General features: G+C 37.2%; 1 protein-coding gene across 1 annotated transcript in view; it reads right to left on the minus strand.

Moving 5' to 3' along the window:
• Positions 1 to 16,207, minus strand: part of SMG1 (SMG1 nonsense mediated mRNA decay associated PI3K related kinase) — a 68,421-nt gene that overhangs the window by 13,638 nt on the left and 38,576 nt on the right. Inside the window, exons 26-48 of the mRNA XM_065684229.1 lie at positions 15,587 to 15,696; positions 15,035 to 15,182; positions 14,574 to 14,733; positions 13,779 to 13,899; positions 12,844 to 13,092; positions 12,255 to 12,539; positions 11,150 to 11,294; positions 10,729 to 10,867; positions 10,206 to 10,436; positions 9,930 to 10,107; positions 8,987 to 9,148; positions 8,464 to 8,681; positions 8,128 to 8,282; positions 6,976 to 7,198; positions 5,825 to 6,071; positions 5,021 to 5,250; positions 4,179 to 4,427; positions 3,646 to 3,784; positions 3,449 to 3,558; positions 2,876 to 3,094; positions 1,678 to 1,868; positions 890 to 1,062; positions 232 to 511 (exon numbers count right to left, since the gene is read on the minus strand). Coding sequence (XP_065540301.1) covers positions 232 to 511; positions 890 to 1,062; positions 1,678 to 1,868; positions 2,876 to 3,094; positions 3,449 to 3,558; positions 3,646 to 3,784; positions 4,179 to 4,427; positions 5,021 to 5,250; positions 5,825 to 6,071; positions 6,976 to 7,198; positions 8,128 to 8,282; positions 8,464 to 8,681; positions 8,987 to 9,148; positions 9,930 to 10,107; positions 10,206 to 10,436; positions 10,729 to 10,867; positions 11,150 to 11,294; positions 12,255 to 12,539; positions 12,844 to 13,092; positions 13,779 to 13,899; positions 14,574 to 14,733; positions 15,035 to 15,182; positions 15,587 to 15,696 — 4,362 coding nt within the window. The remainder of the gene's footprint in view (positions 1 to 231; positions 512 to 889; positions 1,063 to 1,677; positions 1,869 to 2,875; positions 3,095 to 3,448; positions 3,559 to 3,645; positions 3,785 to 4,178; positions 4,428 to 5,020; positions 5,251 to 5,824; positions 6,072 to 6,975; positions 7,199 to 8,127; positions 8,283 to 8,463; positions 8,682 to 8,986; positions 9,149 to 9,929; positions 10,108 to 10,205; positions 10,437 to 10,728; positions 10,868 to 11,149; positions 11,295 to 12,254; positions 12,540 to 12,843; positions 13,093 to 13,778; positions 13,900 to 14,573; positions 14,734 to 15,034; positions 15,183 to 15,586; positions 15,697 to 16,207) is intronic.

The raw sequence follows: 16,207 nt of genomic DNA on the forward strand, positions 1-16,207 counted from the left end.
GTTACTTGACTTTCTTTTTGCAGTACACAGATTAAACTCCAGAATAGTATTTTTAAAGCAATTTTTCAACTTTTTTTTTTTTTCCCAAACTTGTGGAATTACAACTTAATCTTGTCTTGCTTTCTAATTAGATCAGTCCTCACAAAAGTATATGTTTTAATTAGAAAATTAAAATCCCAAAGTAGCTTGAAAATTAAGTTCTTCAAACAATCCATTATTTTGTCAACTTACTTCCTGAAGATATCCTGACAACGCTCTATTGTCATGTTACAGATGAGTTCTTCCATCCAAGTTTTCCACTGCTCTATTCTGTGTTTCTGAAACACAGCTTTTGGATACTGAAGAGCTACTGTTGCATAGTTGTGCAGTTGCTCAAGACAACCACGTAACACAGATCTTCTCTGCTGGAGAAGAGCACCAACTTCACCTTCCAGTTGTTCACACTGGCTGATGAGATGTGCCTGGCCTGCATTTTGCAGAAATGCTGTTGCTGGTACATAGCTTGGAGGACCTTTTAAGAAAGATGGTTAAAAATGAAGATGTATCTCTGAAGCACGCATTTTATAACATACAAATACTGAGTGCTGACGCATTTTAAAAAGTATTCTTTTACTTGTGATAAACAAAACATTGAGAATTCACACTGAGCACTCTGAGCACAAGGTAAGAGAATAATCTCATGCCCAGCTAGGGTAAGATAGACAAGTTCCTTCAGATAGCTTGGCACAGAAGCCTTGAAAGTTATAAATCACCCTTCGAAGGATACCCTTTCTTTTAATTTACTATACAGGTCCTTGCCTTTAAATTGGAGGATACTCATAATGTCTCCTGATACTAAACTCTAGATATTTTCAAACCATTAAGAAACCCCACAAATACTGTTTTATACCTAGGTCCATTTGTGTGCTAATTTCTTGAAGAAGACTTGCAAGTTGCGTTGCCTCTAAATTGCTGAAAGCAGTTTGGTAATGTGTTATCCACTGCTCAAACTCATTCAGCTTCACCTGGATTGCTTCCTGGACAGCTCTTTGTTGAGACTGCAACTGTGTGTGCTCAGAATACCTGAATTATTAAAGCCACAGAATTAAGTACTAGAAGGAAAAAATACTTAACTATATTGAATAGAAAACAATATTGAACAGTACAACTACTTTGTTGATCAGAAAATAAACACGTTTTCCCCGATTACATAAAACTTCAAGAGTGTTGTGTTAATAATTAATTTTCCTACAGAATAATACATGTGCATAGTCATGCAATTCTGAAATCTTTGATCAATTTCAAATAAACTCAAAAATAAGTTAAAGAACTAGAAGCCTAGATGAAAACATTTTTGTGGTACTTATCAATAGCTGCATTATGTGGATTAATTTGATGTGACACTACATACAGCACATGCTGTCTCTTGTCTTGGGGATCAAGTGTAGAACATAGACTAGCAGAGGTTATACTGATGGAGTATGAGACATAGGACATAAATAAGATTATTCAGTAAAAAAATAGTTTCAATAGTAGTTCCGTACAGGAAGTGACTTGCTTACTTAAGAATAGCTTCTATCCAGCTATTAATCACCCCCATATATATGTATTTTGAACATTAAACTCGTAAGTACATTACTAAATCACCAACTGTATTGGACTGTGAGATTCCTGACAGGATTCCCGGATCCTCTGTACCTGTGCTGAAGTGTGTGGGAGGGATGATCCACTCCGTCTGCGCCTTCCAGAAATTCTATCTCCTCCAGTAGTTTTCCTTGTAACTTTTCTACATCTGTCAACTGCTCTTGCAGGTTCAGATACTCTTCTAAACTACTGTCCAATTTTGGCAGTACAGCAAGCATTTCATCTCTGTTCTTGAACCAGTTAACCTGTAACCAAGACACAGACTTTATAAAACTGGACTTAAACAGGTAAAAGAAAATAATATATAGCAGCACTTAAACCTTCAATTATCTTGTTAATCTAGGACTACTTCCAGTGTTATAAGTGCTACAAGTGCTACAAGCACTAAAGCTTAACAAACATGTAGACTGCTCTCTAAACCTCTATTTTTATTCCTCTAGCTTAGATTCAGGAAAAATATTAAGCACACTGTCCTGGGTTCAGCAGTAGCAGTCATTTTTCTCCTTCTTAGTAGCTAGTGCAGCGCTGTGTTTTGACTTTTGGCCTGTAAATAGAGCTGATAACACAAATGTTTGGTCTAGCCAAGGACCTTCTGAGCCTCATGCTCTGCCCAGGAGGAGGGAAAGCTGGGAGGAAGCAGGGACAGAACACCTGACCCAAACTGACCAAAGAGGTATTCCATACCACAGCACGTCATGCCTGGGATGTCACAGAGAGTTACCTGGAAGGGCTAGGACACTGCAGGGTTGGACTAGGTATCAGTCGGTGCTCAGTCAGGTGGGGTGGGGCGAGTTATCGGTCGGCTGGTGCTGAGGTGTTGTATTCTCGTCCCTTGTTATTTGCCTTATCATTATTATTATTGGTGGTAGCAGTAGTGATTTGTGTTATACCTTAGTTACTAAATTGTTCTTATCTCAACCCATGGGAGTTGCATTCTTTTCAATTCTCCTCTCCATCCCTCCGGGAGTAGGGGGAGGGCAAGAAAGGGGGGGAGTGAGAGAGCGACTGCATGATTTATGGCTGACTTTGTTTAAACCACGACACACACAGAAAATGAAAACTATTTGCAAGTTCCATATAAGCACTTTCCTTGATACAAATTAAATTCAGCTCAATAAAATCTGTAAACTATTTCTAATAAATGATCACCAATGAACTTTGGGTCTTCCAGTACCTGAAGATGCAAAAAAATGAAGTGAAACCATAGAGTCTTCTTTGGTTATAAAAAAGGAAACTATTGTAGTAAACTCACCTTTATCTCAGCCACTCTTGAAGAAAACAGACTACGTGTAATATCTCTTTCCATTTCTCGTTTGCTTTGCTTGTTCTCAGCCTGCTGGCCACCACCACCATAGACAGCTCCAGCAAATCCTGCCTCGCCTCCTGCTGTCCAGTCCACCAGAGGATCATAAACAAAAGCTTCAAGCAACGTGAGCAAAGTCTCTCTCCCACGCCGCATAATATGAAGGACCTGCACCATATTTTAAACAAGACTCATTCTGATCTTAAATTACCCTTATAGAACAGTGGAATTTGAAACGCAAAATACTGTACATGAGTAGGTACAGAAACCTGTAACTTTGCTCTAACCACCACAAATCAGGAAGAACACCACAGTACGTACAAATGCAGCTAGCATGTAGTAACACCACTAAAACTAAAAACTGAATTCTAGCTAGCCTTCCACATGAAGTCCTATTAAAATCACAGTAGAAAAGGCAAAGGCTTTATAAAATAAATCAGTATCAGAATGTTTAATAGAAAACTTTTAGGATAGTATTTGGTAAATGACAGCCTTCAGGTTTATGCATGTTTCCTAACTTACCTGTTCACAAGAAAGCCTGAAAACCCCTTCTACACCTGTCACTCCAAGTGCTGTTTCAATATTGTGCGTCATCCGGAATGGAACCTTCTCTGGTACCCTAAGGCTTTTCCCTTTAAGACAAAAATTTAAGTTGTTTCTCTTAACTAGCAAGAAGGGAAACCTTTTATTTGAATAACATATAGCATTTTTTAAATTACCTTTTTCAAAGCAAACATTATAATCTATGTGGACAACTTCTCCTGTAGTCATATCTATAAGAACATTATCCAGATGTCTGTCTCCAAGACCAATGATGTAGCCAACCATGGACATAACTGCAGTGGATCTTGCATACGACTTTAAAGAGAGTTTCAGGAAAAAATTATTTGTGGGAATCCTCTGCCAACATACTGGACTGACTACCATCTTAAAACATTATCTGAAGTGTATGTGTAAGACAATTCAAACCCAACTTATTCTAAGCTGTTTTCTATTTGCCTGATATCTTACAAGAGTCTTACATGTCATAGGCTGATAATTCCAGTATAATAATACAGAGATATATCAGGTGTATACCCAGTTTTTATTTCAGATGGTACAACTGCCAACATTTCCTGTTACATGAAACTTCAGCAGTGCCAGCTCACCTAACTCAACAGTATCACTGCTTGAACACATCCCAGGCATTTGCTGCCCCTCACCCCATTAAAAACACGGCCTTTCAAAGGGATAGATATCTGTTATAACTCACCTGTGTAACTCTCCACCATTCATCTGGTGTAGTACACGATGACCAGAGCTCCTTAGCTAAGAGATTTGGGGGAGTTGCTTCCATCAGTTCTTCCAAAACAGCCCGCATTACATTCAAGGGCCAGTCGCGTCGTGACACATCAAGACTAAGCCCAACTGCCTTCAAAGCAGGTCCAATTTTACTGTAGTAAAGTTCACTTGGTCTAGGAACTATTCCAGGATTCTGAGGAGTCTGGTAAGAGTCCTGAGCCTAGAAGAGGTAAAAATTGTAATTTACCTATTACAACTTATTACTACAGAGAAGTATCCCAAATTCAGTTTTGGTGAGAAGGAAATACAAAAAAAAAAAAAAAAATCAACTCCTCTACTGAGGAGGATTTAAACCTCTGAATTCTTTCAAAATTCAATACTTAAAAAGCCTAAATGAACAAAACACATTGTTTTGGCTTAACTGTACAATTTATGAAGGAAAATTTTAAAAATGTAACTGTAAACCCCACATTTAGAATCAAATGAGAGAATAAGATACCAAACTAAAATAAATTTAATCATGGCTAACTCTATTTGTTCAAACCCAACTCTCCCTGAATTATCATACAAGAGTATATTTACGTAATATATACTGTGTGTATGTGTGTATATATATATATATATATATAATGTATATGAAAACATATTGACATCTGGTGAAATCCCAAGAGATAAGAATATACAGAACCATTCCGGGTTACTATAAAAAAACCCCACAATCATTTTAAGACAACATTATGGAGAACTGCAAAGCAAATCAGAATAAATGTTTTCCTTTGAATTGTTCAAGCTGGCATAAAACATAGCTGTTACCTTCTGTGCTTGTAAAGCAGCTTCTCGCTGTTGCCACCGCTTGTAAAGACCAAACAAAGGTGTAGCTCCATCCACCCACTGGATCAAGCCTGATCTTGTTCCCAGAGGTGTCACAGAGTAATGTCTCGCGTGGAACCTTGGTGTTTCTTGACGGTTAATAGTAGCAAACATTGTGTTCACAATTGATAAGAACTGCATGATTCTTTCATCCAGATGCAAGTCTTCCAAACCTGTGATAAGTTTTGTTTAAAATTTAATTACTAGATAAAAATTCATCCTTTTTTGAAGTCCTACTTCATTTCAGACTGTGAACAGCTTTATAAACTATGTAGATTAAGGATGAGTTGTTCAGCCTAAAGTTAAGTGTTTACGTAGCATTTGCCTACTGGAATCACCAGTTTATGACAGCTCACCCTGTGAGCAGTACAGACTAGGTTACTAACATAATGAATAGGTCCTTCCCTTTTAGAAAAGGCATAAAGTCTCTGAAGTTCTCTTAAACTCCTGGAAAAGTGCATCCAGCTAATTCCAACAGTGTGCAAGTAAAATACTGTTTCTGATGCAACCCTGCTAAAGAAAAGATACAAAACACCTGACTTAGAGCTTCACAGGGCAAAATTCCTTGAAAATGTATGGTGAAGTGGGTGGTGGGGAAGAGAGGGAGCAGATGGCTCAAAATAACTCTTTCTCTGTATCAGGCAGGCAGATAAAACACCAGCTGCAAGCATGTGGATTCCTAGCTTTATTGCAGTTTAATTTATAACAAGAGACAGTAACTTGCAAGAGAAAACTTCAATTTCTTACCTTTGAAGAGATAGGGATAATTCTTCCCATCTGAGCCCAGGAAAAGCAGCTTTTTAGGTTTGGTTTTAGTAGGCAGGATTGTGATGGTGCTGCCCACACTATGAATTGTGACTGTGTCTCTGGTCGATACCTCTCCAGGAAGTGCTATTTCAGTGTTCATCATGGCAGCCAACCAAGGACTAATTTCTTCAAGGCGTAAAAGGTAACTAGCCCGTTTCTGCGCTCTCTGCTGCAAACTCAGCATAACCTGTTCCAAAGAAGTTTAATTTAAGCAGATGTTCACATTAAGAGCTAGCAGTAGAAAAGAACTGTCACCAAAAGAAACGTAATGGTGGTCACCTTCCAGAAAGCATCCTTGCCACCCTATGAATCCAGCTACGGTTAAGGATGAACATGACAAAAACAAAAAAACCAAAACCCCATCCTTTATGCAGCAAAGATACCCTGCCTGGTGATAAGCACCAAAGTCACAATGATTCCATAAGAGGTTTGCTCCTGCTTTTATAAATATTTGAGCTGTGGTCAAAAGCAGCAGCATTCAACAACCTCCTGTTTACATATCTGCTTGTTCTGCAAGGCAGAAGGGGAACTACAAAAAACATCTGTTTGTGTGTAAAACATAGGTTGTATCTAGCAGGACTTTAAAACCACCAGCACAGCCCCGCATATCCAAGTAAATATGTATTTTGTTTCTCCTCAGACCAATTAAGAACTAGGACAAGTTCACATCATTGAAAAACAAAGTATCTTTGGGTAGGGTTGACCACTCGAAGCTTGCTGCATAGCCAGAGAACTACACCAAACGTGTTAAAATTTAAAACCACTAAACTCAGATGGCATATAGAGTTTCAGAAAGACAGTACTTAAAAACCATAAAGCCCTCTGTCCCCAAAACTGACAGCATCCCAGGCAGCAGAAGATGCAAGATTTGAAGAAAACAGAACAATTTCATTGGGTAGAAATGCAACACTGCAGGCAGTCAGCAGGCCTTCTTACAGAGGCAAATCTAGCAGGCAGGCCTGCAGTGACTGCAGAGAAAGTTTCAGACTGTAATTTTGATGCGGCAAGGGAATACTAAGGAGAAAAGTCAAGTACACGGTACAGCAAGAGTGCTGATCGTGTCTACATTGTACTGCCTGTGCATACAGTACCTCTTTAAACGGGAGCCAGCTGCTTCCAGGTTTAGCAGGATTCAAAGGATTCTTAAGTTTCTCCAGCGCATTTTCAATTGCTTCTCCGTAGTTATCCTGAAACCATTTCTCATGAGGAGTTTCTGCAGGAGCTGCAGTGATGCTCCGTACATGTTCCAGAGCAAATACAATGGGCTTCATCAGAGCTGTATGCTTTTCACGCATGATTGCTATTTTCTCCTCTCTAGTAAAAACAAAAATTTCCTCTAAACTCCATAAAAAACACGTTACTTTATAAGCAGAGCAATAAAGTAAGACTGCAAATGTGACATTTAGAATTCACAAAAATTATTACACCTCTAAAATGACATCTTCAAGGATAATTGTACTAAAATTAAGAGTATTTCATTCCACACTGAACGCATGTTCCTCTGAGCCACACTCCCCACACCTCGTCCCCTTTCGGGTTTTTTAATAACTGAAACATTTTAACCGGGTTCTTCACCACTGGAAACCCTGAGGAGAAGCTCAAGAGCTCAAACTACTCTAACAAACTGTTTTCCTTTTATTAAAGAGCTATTTACTACTACTGCCTGAAGATGTACCACAGCTATAAAGAAGAAAGATATTCGTATAATGCTGTTCTCCCATTCCATGTCAGTCGTGACTGTAAGAATTCAAGAGGCAGTCTTAAGCTTAGCCAAGACCACAGTGAATGGCTTCCCTCTTCACAAATCCATTCACAGGAGAACCCAGGTGAAGAAGAAAAAGACTTGCTGAACACTGAAACTCAAAAGCAGACTAAGACATTCTGTTTACTCCAAATGGATTATACTCTTCAATGTGCTTGTTCTCATTTCAGCTGACTTGTAGAAAGACCTTGGAAATGAGAACTACAGGATCTCATAACCCACAACTGAATATGCATTTCCAACACATTATTGGTAAGGAAATTCCACCATGGATTCACAGGTAGATTGTTGTTGGTTTTCATCTGATTACAGTACCAGCTGTAGCATCATAATGTTCTTGAAATAAAGTCACTGGCTTTCATGAAGCAGCTAGGATAGTATGAATTCAGGAGGAACACCACTACTGATTGGTTGAGTATATGCTTCCCTAAGAATAAATATTTGTTACAATTATCACTTGAATTAATCAAAAAAGACATACTTCCGTAAAGTGTTGTTGTTTTGGACCCGCTTGACTTCATCTTCCAGTTGTTGAATCCTTCTGAGGACATACATATGCTGCTGCAGTAAAACTCCCAACCACAGTTCATCCCAAAGAACTGTAACTCGTCGCAGCTCAGCCACTAGCATCTGAACCTGTATAAAATAAATTAAGATTCACTCACTTCTAAGAGTATTAAGACTTATTGTAGATGTAGAACATGAAGAGATGACTGCCTAACAGCAAGATGCACCAAGCTTTCAATAGGTCTACCCACAAATTATGTATTTTGTGGTTCAAATAACTGTGCAAGTAGCATACATTTGGATTATTTACCTGCAATACCATTGTTGGATTTGCAGCAGACAGTTTCTCCACAATTTTGCTGTAACAATCTTGCATCATTGCTTGATCTTCATTCAATCCAACTTTTGTGTCATCTTTAGTGCTTTCTTGAGAAGCTGGGGGGCTCCCTCCATCACATTCACCACCCAACAGTTCTTCTCCTTGAATATTACCTAGCAAAGTAGGGATGGCAGAAGGCAGCTTGTTTCCTAAATTAAGAACAGATGTTAAAATATCAGCTATGCTGTTCTGGCTTTGAAAGATGTATCAACCAACACTTCATTTCACATCAGGTCCCCATATTACATTAAGTACCGGCAAAGTATACGATGATGAAACTGAAAACACTTATTTGCCAAACTGGTAAATCAAATGAAAGGTATCAGTGAGGTCCCACCTAAGACAGAAAGTATCAGAGTTACTGGGGAAAACAAAAGGAATTCAATAGCCTTTTATCCAGTACGTAAAAATGTATGAGCTAAAGTGTATTTGAATATTTATTTTTCCTCCATACCTGAAGTCTGGGATTCACTGCTAAGGGAAATGGTGCCCACTATTGCAGGATACAGTATGAGATGAGGAGAATCTTGAGCCACACGACATAGTAAGTTGCAAATACTCTGACGAACATACACTTCTGGGTGATTCAGGCGGGAGAAAAGCTGAGGTATAATACCTTCATAAACAGGAAAAGAAAGTGGACCCATTTCATTTCACCTCGAATGATGCAGAAATTTTGTATTTTATCTTTAAAAGTCTGCTGGTTTTGCTTTGAGAGAACGTAAATGTCTTTTTTAAGTACAGGCAATAGCTTATTTCCTTCTACTATTCAAATACAGGTAACATCAGACACAACATATAAATCCTTCAGCCAAGCACTAGGAATTGAGTTTTGCACATTGTATCTGTTGTATCATTTTTCAAAATGAAGCAAAGTCTCATTAATAAATAGTTCTTGAAGTCAGTAACAATGTTGCAAAAGAAAGAATAATTTTGCATGAGTCAGCCTCTTCTGCCTTCCACATTTTCACTCAATAACCTTTTGTGGGAAAGCCCCTGAGCAACCAGAACCAGTAGTGTAGTGACAATCAACTACTTCTGAGACATCTGGCTTTAGCCATATATCATTCTCTTAACTTCATTTTAAAACATAGCTAGGAAACACCCTTCCCCTGCACCCCATTTTAAGGTGGTAATATAACATTAATACTCCACAAATTACATCTCATTTCTCCTTTCAATGTCTTAAGGCAGGGGAGGAAGGGAGCCAGCATCTTGGCTACTTGCCTATCCTAGGATCAGGATGCATAGCAGACTTCAACATTTTCAATAAAATTATTTAATATAAGACAGGCTCTCTTTCCATCAGGCTTATATAAAAGTTTTATGAAAAAATGCTTTCCGCTTGTATTTAGAGCAAATGCACCAATTTTAACAACAACATAACACATACTCACCTCTCCAAGGAGCAGTAGGTGTAGTTTCTAACCCATGCTCTAGATACTGTCTAAGCTCTCCAGCATGTTTCACAAGCAGTCGTAACAGTCTGAGGGTTGCCATCACAATAACATCATCAGTGCTTTGCTCAGAAGTATTTCTTAAGTGTAGCCTGGGATCATCTTCATCAAGTGGAACCTTGAAAGAAAGCATTAGTCCTCTAAGCTAAGTTTATAGTTCATATAATCATTTAGCAAAGTTTGTAACTGGATTTCCTCATTAGTACAAACACTAACCTGACCAGCATTGAGTTTGAGAAAAGTGAAGTATGCACTGCAGGAGAGCTTATACAGGCTGAAGATTCTGTCTACAACTTTCCTCCACACTTTAATTAACCCTTCTGTTGCATTTTCATCAAGATCTGAAAGCCAGGGACAACTTGTTAATAATTGACGCCATATAACATCCACCATATCATCTTCTTCATTGTCTTCATTTTCAGTGATTTGTAGAGTCATATCTTCATCCTACATGCAAATAAAGTGAAAACAATTTGACCAAGTCCTCCAACCACTTCTACAACCCACATTAGTTCCTAATGTGGTTTTTGTCATGCAACTGCTTTACTTGATAATATTCGCACAGTCCATAGAACAGATGTGTTACCATTTAGCTAACAGATGGTTTCTCACAGAACTCTTGTATTGTCCGAATTTTAACTTCAAGACATTTACAAGAGTTAATATGAAGCACAAGTAGAGGAAAAGTAAGGTTCATTCTGAGGTTGAACATTTTTCAAGCAAGCAAATATACACTTACTTGAATCCCAGCTGGACGACACACTGCCTGCCCAAGAATCCCATAGATTTTCTCTTTATCTTCCTCTGCAATGCTGTCTGGAAGCAAGTTCTGAACCTCCGATTTTTCCCGGGGCAGCAGACGAACACCTTCTCCCTGACTGTAACATTTAATGGATTATTGATCCCCAATAAATTAATATTTGTAGAGCTACTGAATGTAGTAAGACTGTATATATAAAATTTCTTGAAGGAAGAAATCTTCATCCTTATTTCAGAATTAAAGTAACTTTTTACAGAGGGCAAGTAATACAGAAAATATTCAGTCCTCTGCTCACATGTGACTTCAGACCACAGAGAACAGTAATCATAAACAGAAAGCTATGGTTTATCTTAAGAAAACTAGTTGTGGTGTATAGATTTAAACATTAGGATGAATTTACCTGGCATTATCAACTACTTTCCGGCCCCATCTATAAGCCCAACTAGCCAGGGCTGCCCAAGACTTGGCTACTTCAGGAGCCTGTACTGAAGACAAGTGATACAGCTGTCCTAAGACGAAGTCAGGTTCTCCAACTCCAATATTTACTGTAATGGGAGAAACAGAGCAATATGTTATGATGTAAAACCTACTTCTAATTTCCTTAACGTAGAAAATAACATCAAAACATTTTAATTCAGTCAAGTTAATGCCCAAAAGTGTAAAATTTTCCTAAATGCCAGCATTTTTCAGTTCTAACACTGGCTGCAAAACAAAGACCACTTTTCATTTGCTAACAATCACTGCTTACAGTCTACAATTGTTTTCTCTTTCACAGAAAGATGTAACTTAGGCAAGAACTAATTATGTCTAACAGAGCAAGATGTTCCAGAGACCAGACTTATGAAGCATCTAGGGCAGTGCATGTTTATTTTCTTCACTATCAAGTCAGAAAGCACCTACTGCTTAATGTCCATTACCAGATCTAAAAGAATTCTGGACTCTGCATGAGAGAAACAAAGTTTTCTTATACAAAATGCACGTTTAAGCAAAGAACTCTGACATCTGAAGAAAGTCAGCAGAAAATTAGGAATTTGAGTACATTTTGTGTCAACAGAAGTGTTCAAATGATGTATAAATATCATGAGAAGAACTACGGTAACTGCTTTTCACACATATCAGGGCTTTCAAAATACAAATCTTGTCAATGCTTGATCTAAAAGATCTCATTCAAGCTTCAGCAAATACAGGAGCTGAAAGCAGACAAAAGCAAGGCAGAATTTATTATCCTCCTCATAAAATAAACACATTCCAGTTTCTTTTTCAGGCCACCATCACCTGAATGAGAAAAAAATGTGAAAAAAAAAACCCCATGAAATATCACTATTAAGGTGTTTGGGGTTTTCAACTGCAGTTACCTATTGCACAAAACAGACCGTTCATACATTTAGGAAAACATATACATGAGTAAGGGAGCTCTGACTCTTATCAATGTAAACGGTGCTATCCTTCAGGGGGGATCGTCAGTAACTAATTTAATAACAAAAGAATAAGGAGAACAAATCTACCTGTAGATTCACTTTCAATCCTAGGATATTCTTCTTCTAGTGTATTGACAGCTGGGAGATCAATCAAATTATATATGTTTTTAGACAAAGTAGAGAGACCAGTGTGATTCTGCTGCTGTCGCGCTCTATATACTTGTTTTAACTGTCCTGAAATCTCTTTCCATTCTGCTTGAATCCATTTAGCCAGTGTGAGAATAGATTTTGCAACTGCATATTCAGCTTTGGCAGATTTGCAAAAGGATATGGCACAAGAACTCAGCATTTCCATGGCATGTGTTGACTGACCTGCATATTATGAAAAGCGTATCTTCATTAGAGCATTAGCTTCATTCAAAACACTTCTGAACTTCAGCACGTTTAGATACAGCTTGTAACAATATATTTTTACAAAGAATATTCTCTTTTGAAGTTAAAAATGACAAGTAAAAAAAGACTTCTGAAAACACTTTCAGACTGAGACAACAGTTAATAGGATGACATCAGTTCCTATTCATACTGTCTTATTACAATTTCTTTAAGGTCAGGGGAACTGGTCTAGTTACAAGAACAGGAAGCTCAAGTATCTACAACACAATTAGCAAATACTCACCTGCTGTATATAGCAGTTTTGTTTTCTCAATATCAAGTTCAGGACCCCATTTTTCATCTATCTGACCTGGTGCAGATAATTTTTTAAAGTGCTGGACTAAGTCCTGTGCAGTGGTGGTTTTCCCCAGCTGAACTTCACTGCACTGGGCAAGCAGTCGCGTAGCTAGGGCAATGTTTCCTCGCTTCCGTGCAAATTTTGCTGCTGTTAAGCCCAGCTCCATTAGATGGCTTTTAATTGGGACTGTTGGCTCTGAAGAAAGCAAGACATCATAAACAAAATTATTAAACAAACAATGATTGCACCTGGGTTACACAGATGATTTCTGCCCAATATATTCTGCACGTGGCCATCAGTAACAAATTGCTCAGCTCTTTCATATTTCCTAACACCTCCCTCAGAAATTAAGATTACTTCATTTCTGCCTAGAATATTTATATAACCCACCTGAAATGAAAAAAAAATTATATCCATAGATTATCTACTGGGCAAAAAAGTGATTTTTTTTCCATCATAAATATTATTTTTTACTAAGAAATCTACTTTTGCCCTGATACTTCTTTTTCCCAATTATCTCTTACTCTACCACACATTTAAATGGCTTTCATGACCCTTTTTAAAAGATCCATCGCTAATAGTCTTGAAGTGTTCAAAAGGGAAAGCATTTAGAGTATAAAGAGATGAGCAAGTAAAGGGCAATTAGAAGAGTGAGCATAGAACTGCTAACCTTTTGGAATATTTTTTTCCTTTTAACATTGTCTATGCTACAGTAGTAATTGAGACCCCTGTTTGTAGAGCAAGACACCTAAATAACTCAAACTTGGCTTTTAAAAAGTAAACCATCTGATAGAAAAAAAGACAACTGCTGCTCTCAACAGCAGATTTTAGTTCAAGTTCTGCATTTACCTTTCATAACACTAAAATGAAAGCTTATATACCTTTAAGTTTTTCCATCAATTGATTCTGGTACACCGTGTATCTCAGTGCATGCATCCATGGCCTTACATCATGCTGTTTGCATGACCTCAAAGCATCATTGAAGAGAGGTATCAGACAGTCCTAAAAGAGGTACGGAAGTCGCACAGTTGTCAGAGACATATTTACCGAAATGTATTTTTCACTTCTTAAAACCAAAGACCATTTTAGTGCAGAGTAAACATTATTTCAAATGTCACACAACTCTATAGAGAGATGTTACATTAGAGAGAACAACGCAAAGTGCAGCTCGAATCAAGCAGAAATGTTTTCTAAGCTATGTGATTAGAAATTAGAACTAGATCATTGATGCTGGTTGAAGTTTGACATTGAGTTTTTAATTGCTGCAGTGATTGTCTTTTGATAAATTTTTAAAGTTATTTTCAAATAAGTTACAAGTGTGTGTTGTAGGAATAAGTTTTACAATGTATTTAGAGAAGAAATATCAACACTTCTCTAAAAAGCAACTTTCAGTAAAATTTTAGAAATACTAAGGTTTTGTTGATTGAAAGATATAGTATATTTATAACTATATATAGTTATATTACTATATAAGCTATAAACAATATTTATAACTATAGAAAGAAATCCAACTGAGATTTAAATCTAAAAATAAACTTGGGTCAAGGCCCATCAGAAAACTGTCTTTTTACAGTATTATTAACAACTGTCAAAGCAATTAGTGTATGTTCTATATTCAATACTTCATGACATGGAGAAAGACACTACTCCAATTTAGGTTTTGAACAGAGACATACCTCTGATGTCAGCCTGTTGGACACAGTGTTTTCCAAAGCAGAAGAACAATACAACTGAAGAGTGCTCAACACTGGTAGAGACTGAGACACAGTGAGTGTGGAAAGTCTTAAAGGTCCAATAGCAATTCGTGATGTTTGCTTTAAGTACTTAATAACATTTCTGAAATAGAAGAATCACAGTCATTTTTGTTTGCTTAAATCTAGACTTGAAGTGCAAACAGCGATATCAAAATTGCTGAATAAAAAGCAAATTCAGCATCTTCAGAAGATATTACGAGAAAAAATCTTGCAACATTGTACACAAGTTGCAGTATGATATTTTATTGTTAAACTGACCAGAAGCAGTACTTTATCAAAGAACTTCATAACCTGCAAAGTAGGGTATGCAAATGTTTTTAACAAACTAGAACAGCTTTTCACAGTACAGAACATTCATTCATTCATAGCACATTTCAACTTACTCAGATATTGACTGCCACTTTTGCTCCTGTTCTATGTGGTTTACAGCTGTTGCCAGACATACTGAACTTCTCAAAAGCTGTACTTCAACTGCTTTTTGAAGTTCTCTTGGATCAGGACTTAACATATTAGGAAGGAGTTTCTTCATGTCTATATGGGAATTAAACAATTGAAACCAACCAGAACAGCCAAATTTTACCAAAGCATCATTATCTGAGAATGCATTTTTGAAAGCAAGAATGCTTGGAAAAAGAACTTTTAAAACATATTTATTTAATATGCATGTCTGTATTCATTCATATTAGAAATTGATGATAGATTACTTATAAACAATTAGCTCCAGAAAACACACTTCTATCGACATACAGAATGACCACTGCCAAGTGGTTATTATTGAAGCTCAATCTGAAGCTCAATTCATAAAGGTTATGGTCAGTCCACTGAACACAGTAAACTGCATTCAGAAGAAGTTTCCGTCTGTCATTTATAGATACCGATGCATGAAGAAATATTTACTTTTGTATTTGAAGCAATGCTAACTTAAGCATTTATACCTATTTTTTCTTTGGATCCTCCTGCAAGTAGGTTGATATTTTCTCCTGGTAATAACTCTAGTTGTTCAGTGCATTCAATAAGTTGTCCAGACTCAAAGCTGCTCAAAGATCTGCAATTCAATGTTTATAGTTTTATTTTCATGTTTCTTACTTCATCCCAGTTGCTAAATCTCTTACGCAGCAAAAATGACTCAAGCCTACTCAAAATTGTACAGAACACTTATAATTAATTCTAAGCAAAAAAAATTTCTCAATTTTCACATAGATCAATAAAAGGCAATACTACTGCACCAAAAGAATACATTCAATATGAAAGAGGTATGAAGGTTCCAGGTATGAAGCTTTTCATATTATCATTACACTAGATACAATAACTCTTCTACCATAGTCACAAAGAGAAAGGATGACTGGAAGAGTTTAAAAACAAGCAAAGAACCCCCAAAACTTTCCCCTCTCCACCATGCACAGAAAGGCAAGTTCTGGGGCAGAATTCCATGAGTCCACGGTTTCAACTCTTCAGTTTACATTTACAACAGGTCAACATTCAGTTTACAGACTGATATAGTGTTCGGGTTATAGATTTTACAAAATTATACTGATTAACAGCCTGAAGCTGCAAAT

This window comes from Lathamus discolor, chromosome 6 (genome assembly GCF_037157495.1).
Source record: "Lathamus discolor isolate bLatDis1 chromosome 6, bLatDis1.hap1, whole genome shotgun sequence".
Lineage (NCBI taxonomy): Eukaryota > Metazoa > Chordata > Aves > Psittaciformes > Psittacidae > Lathamus > Lathamus discolor.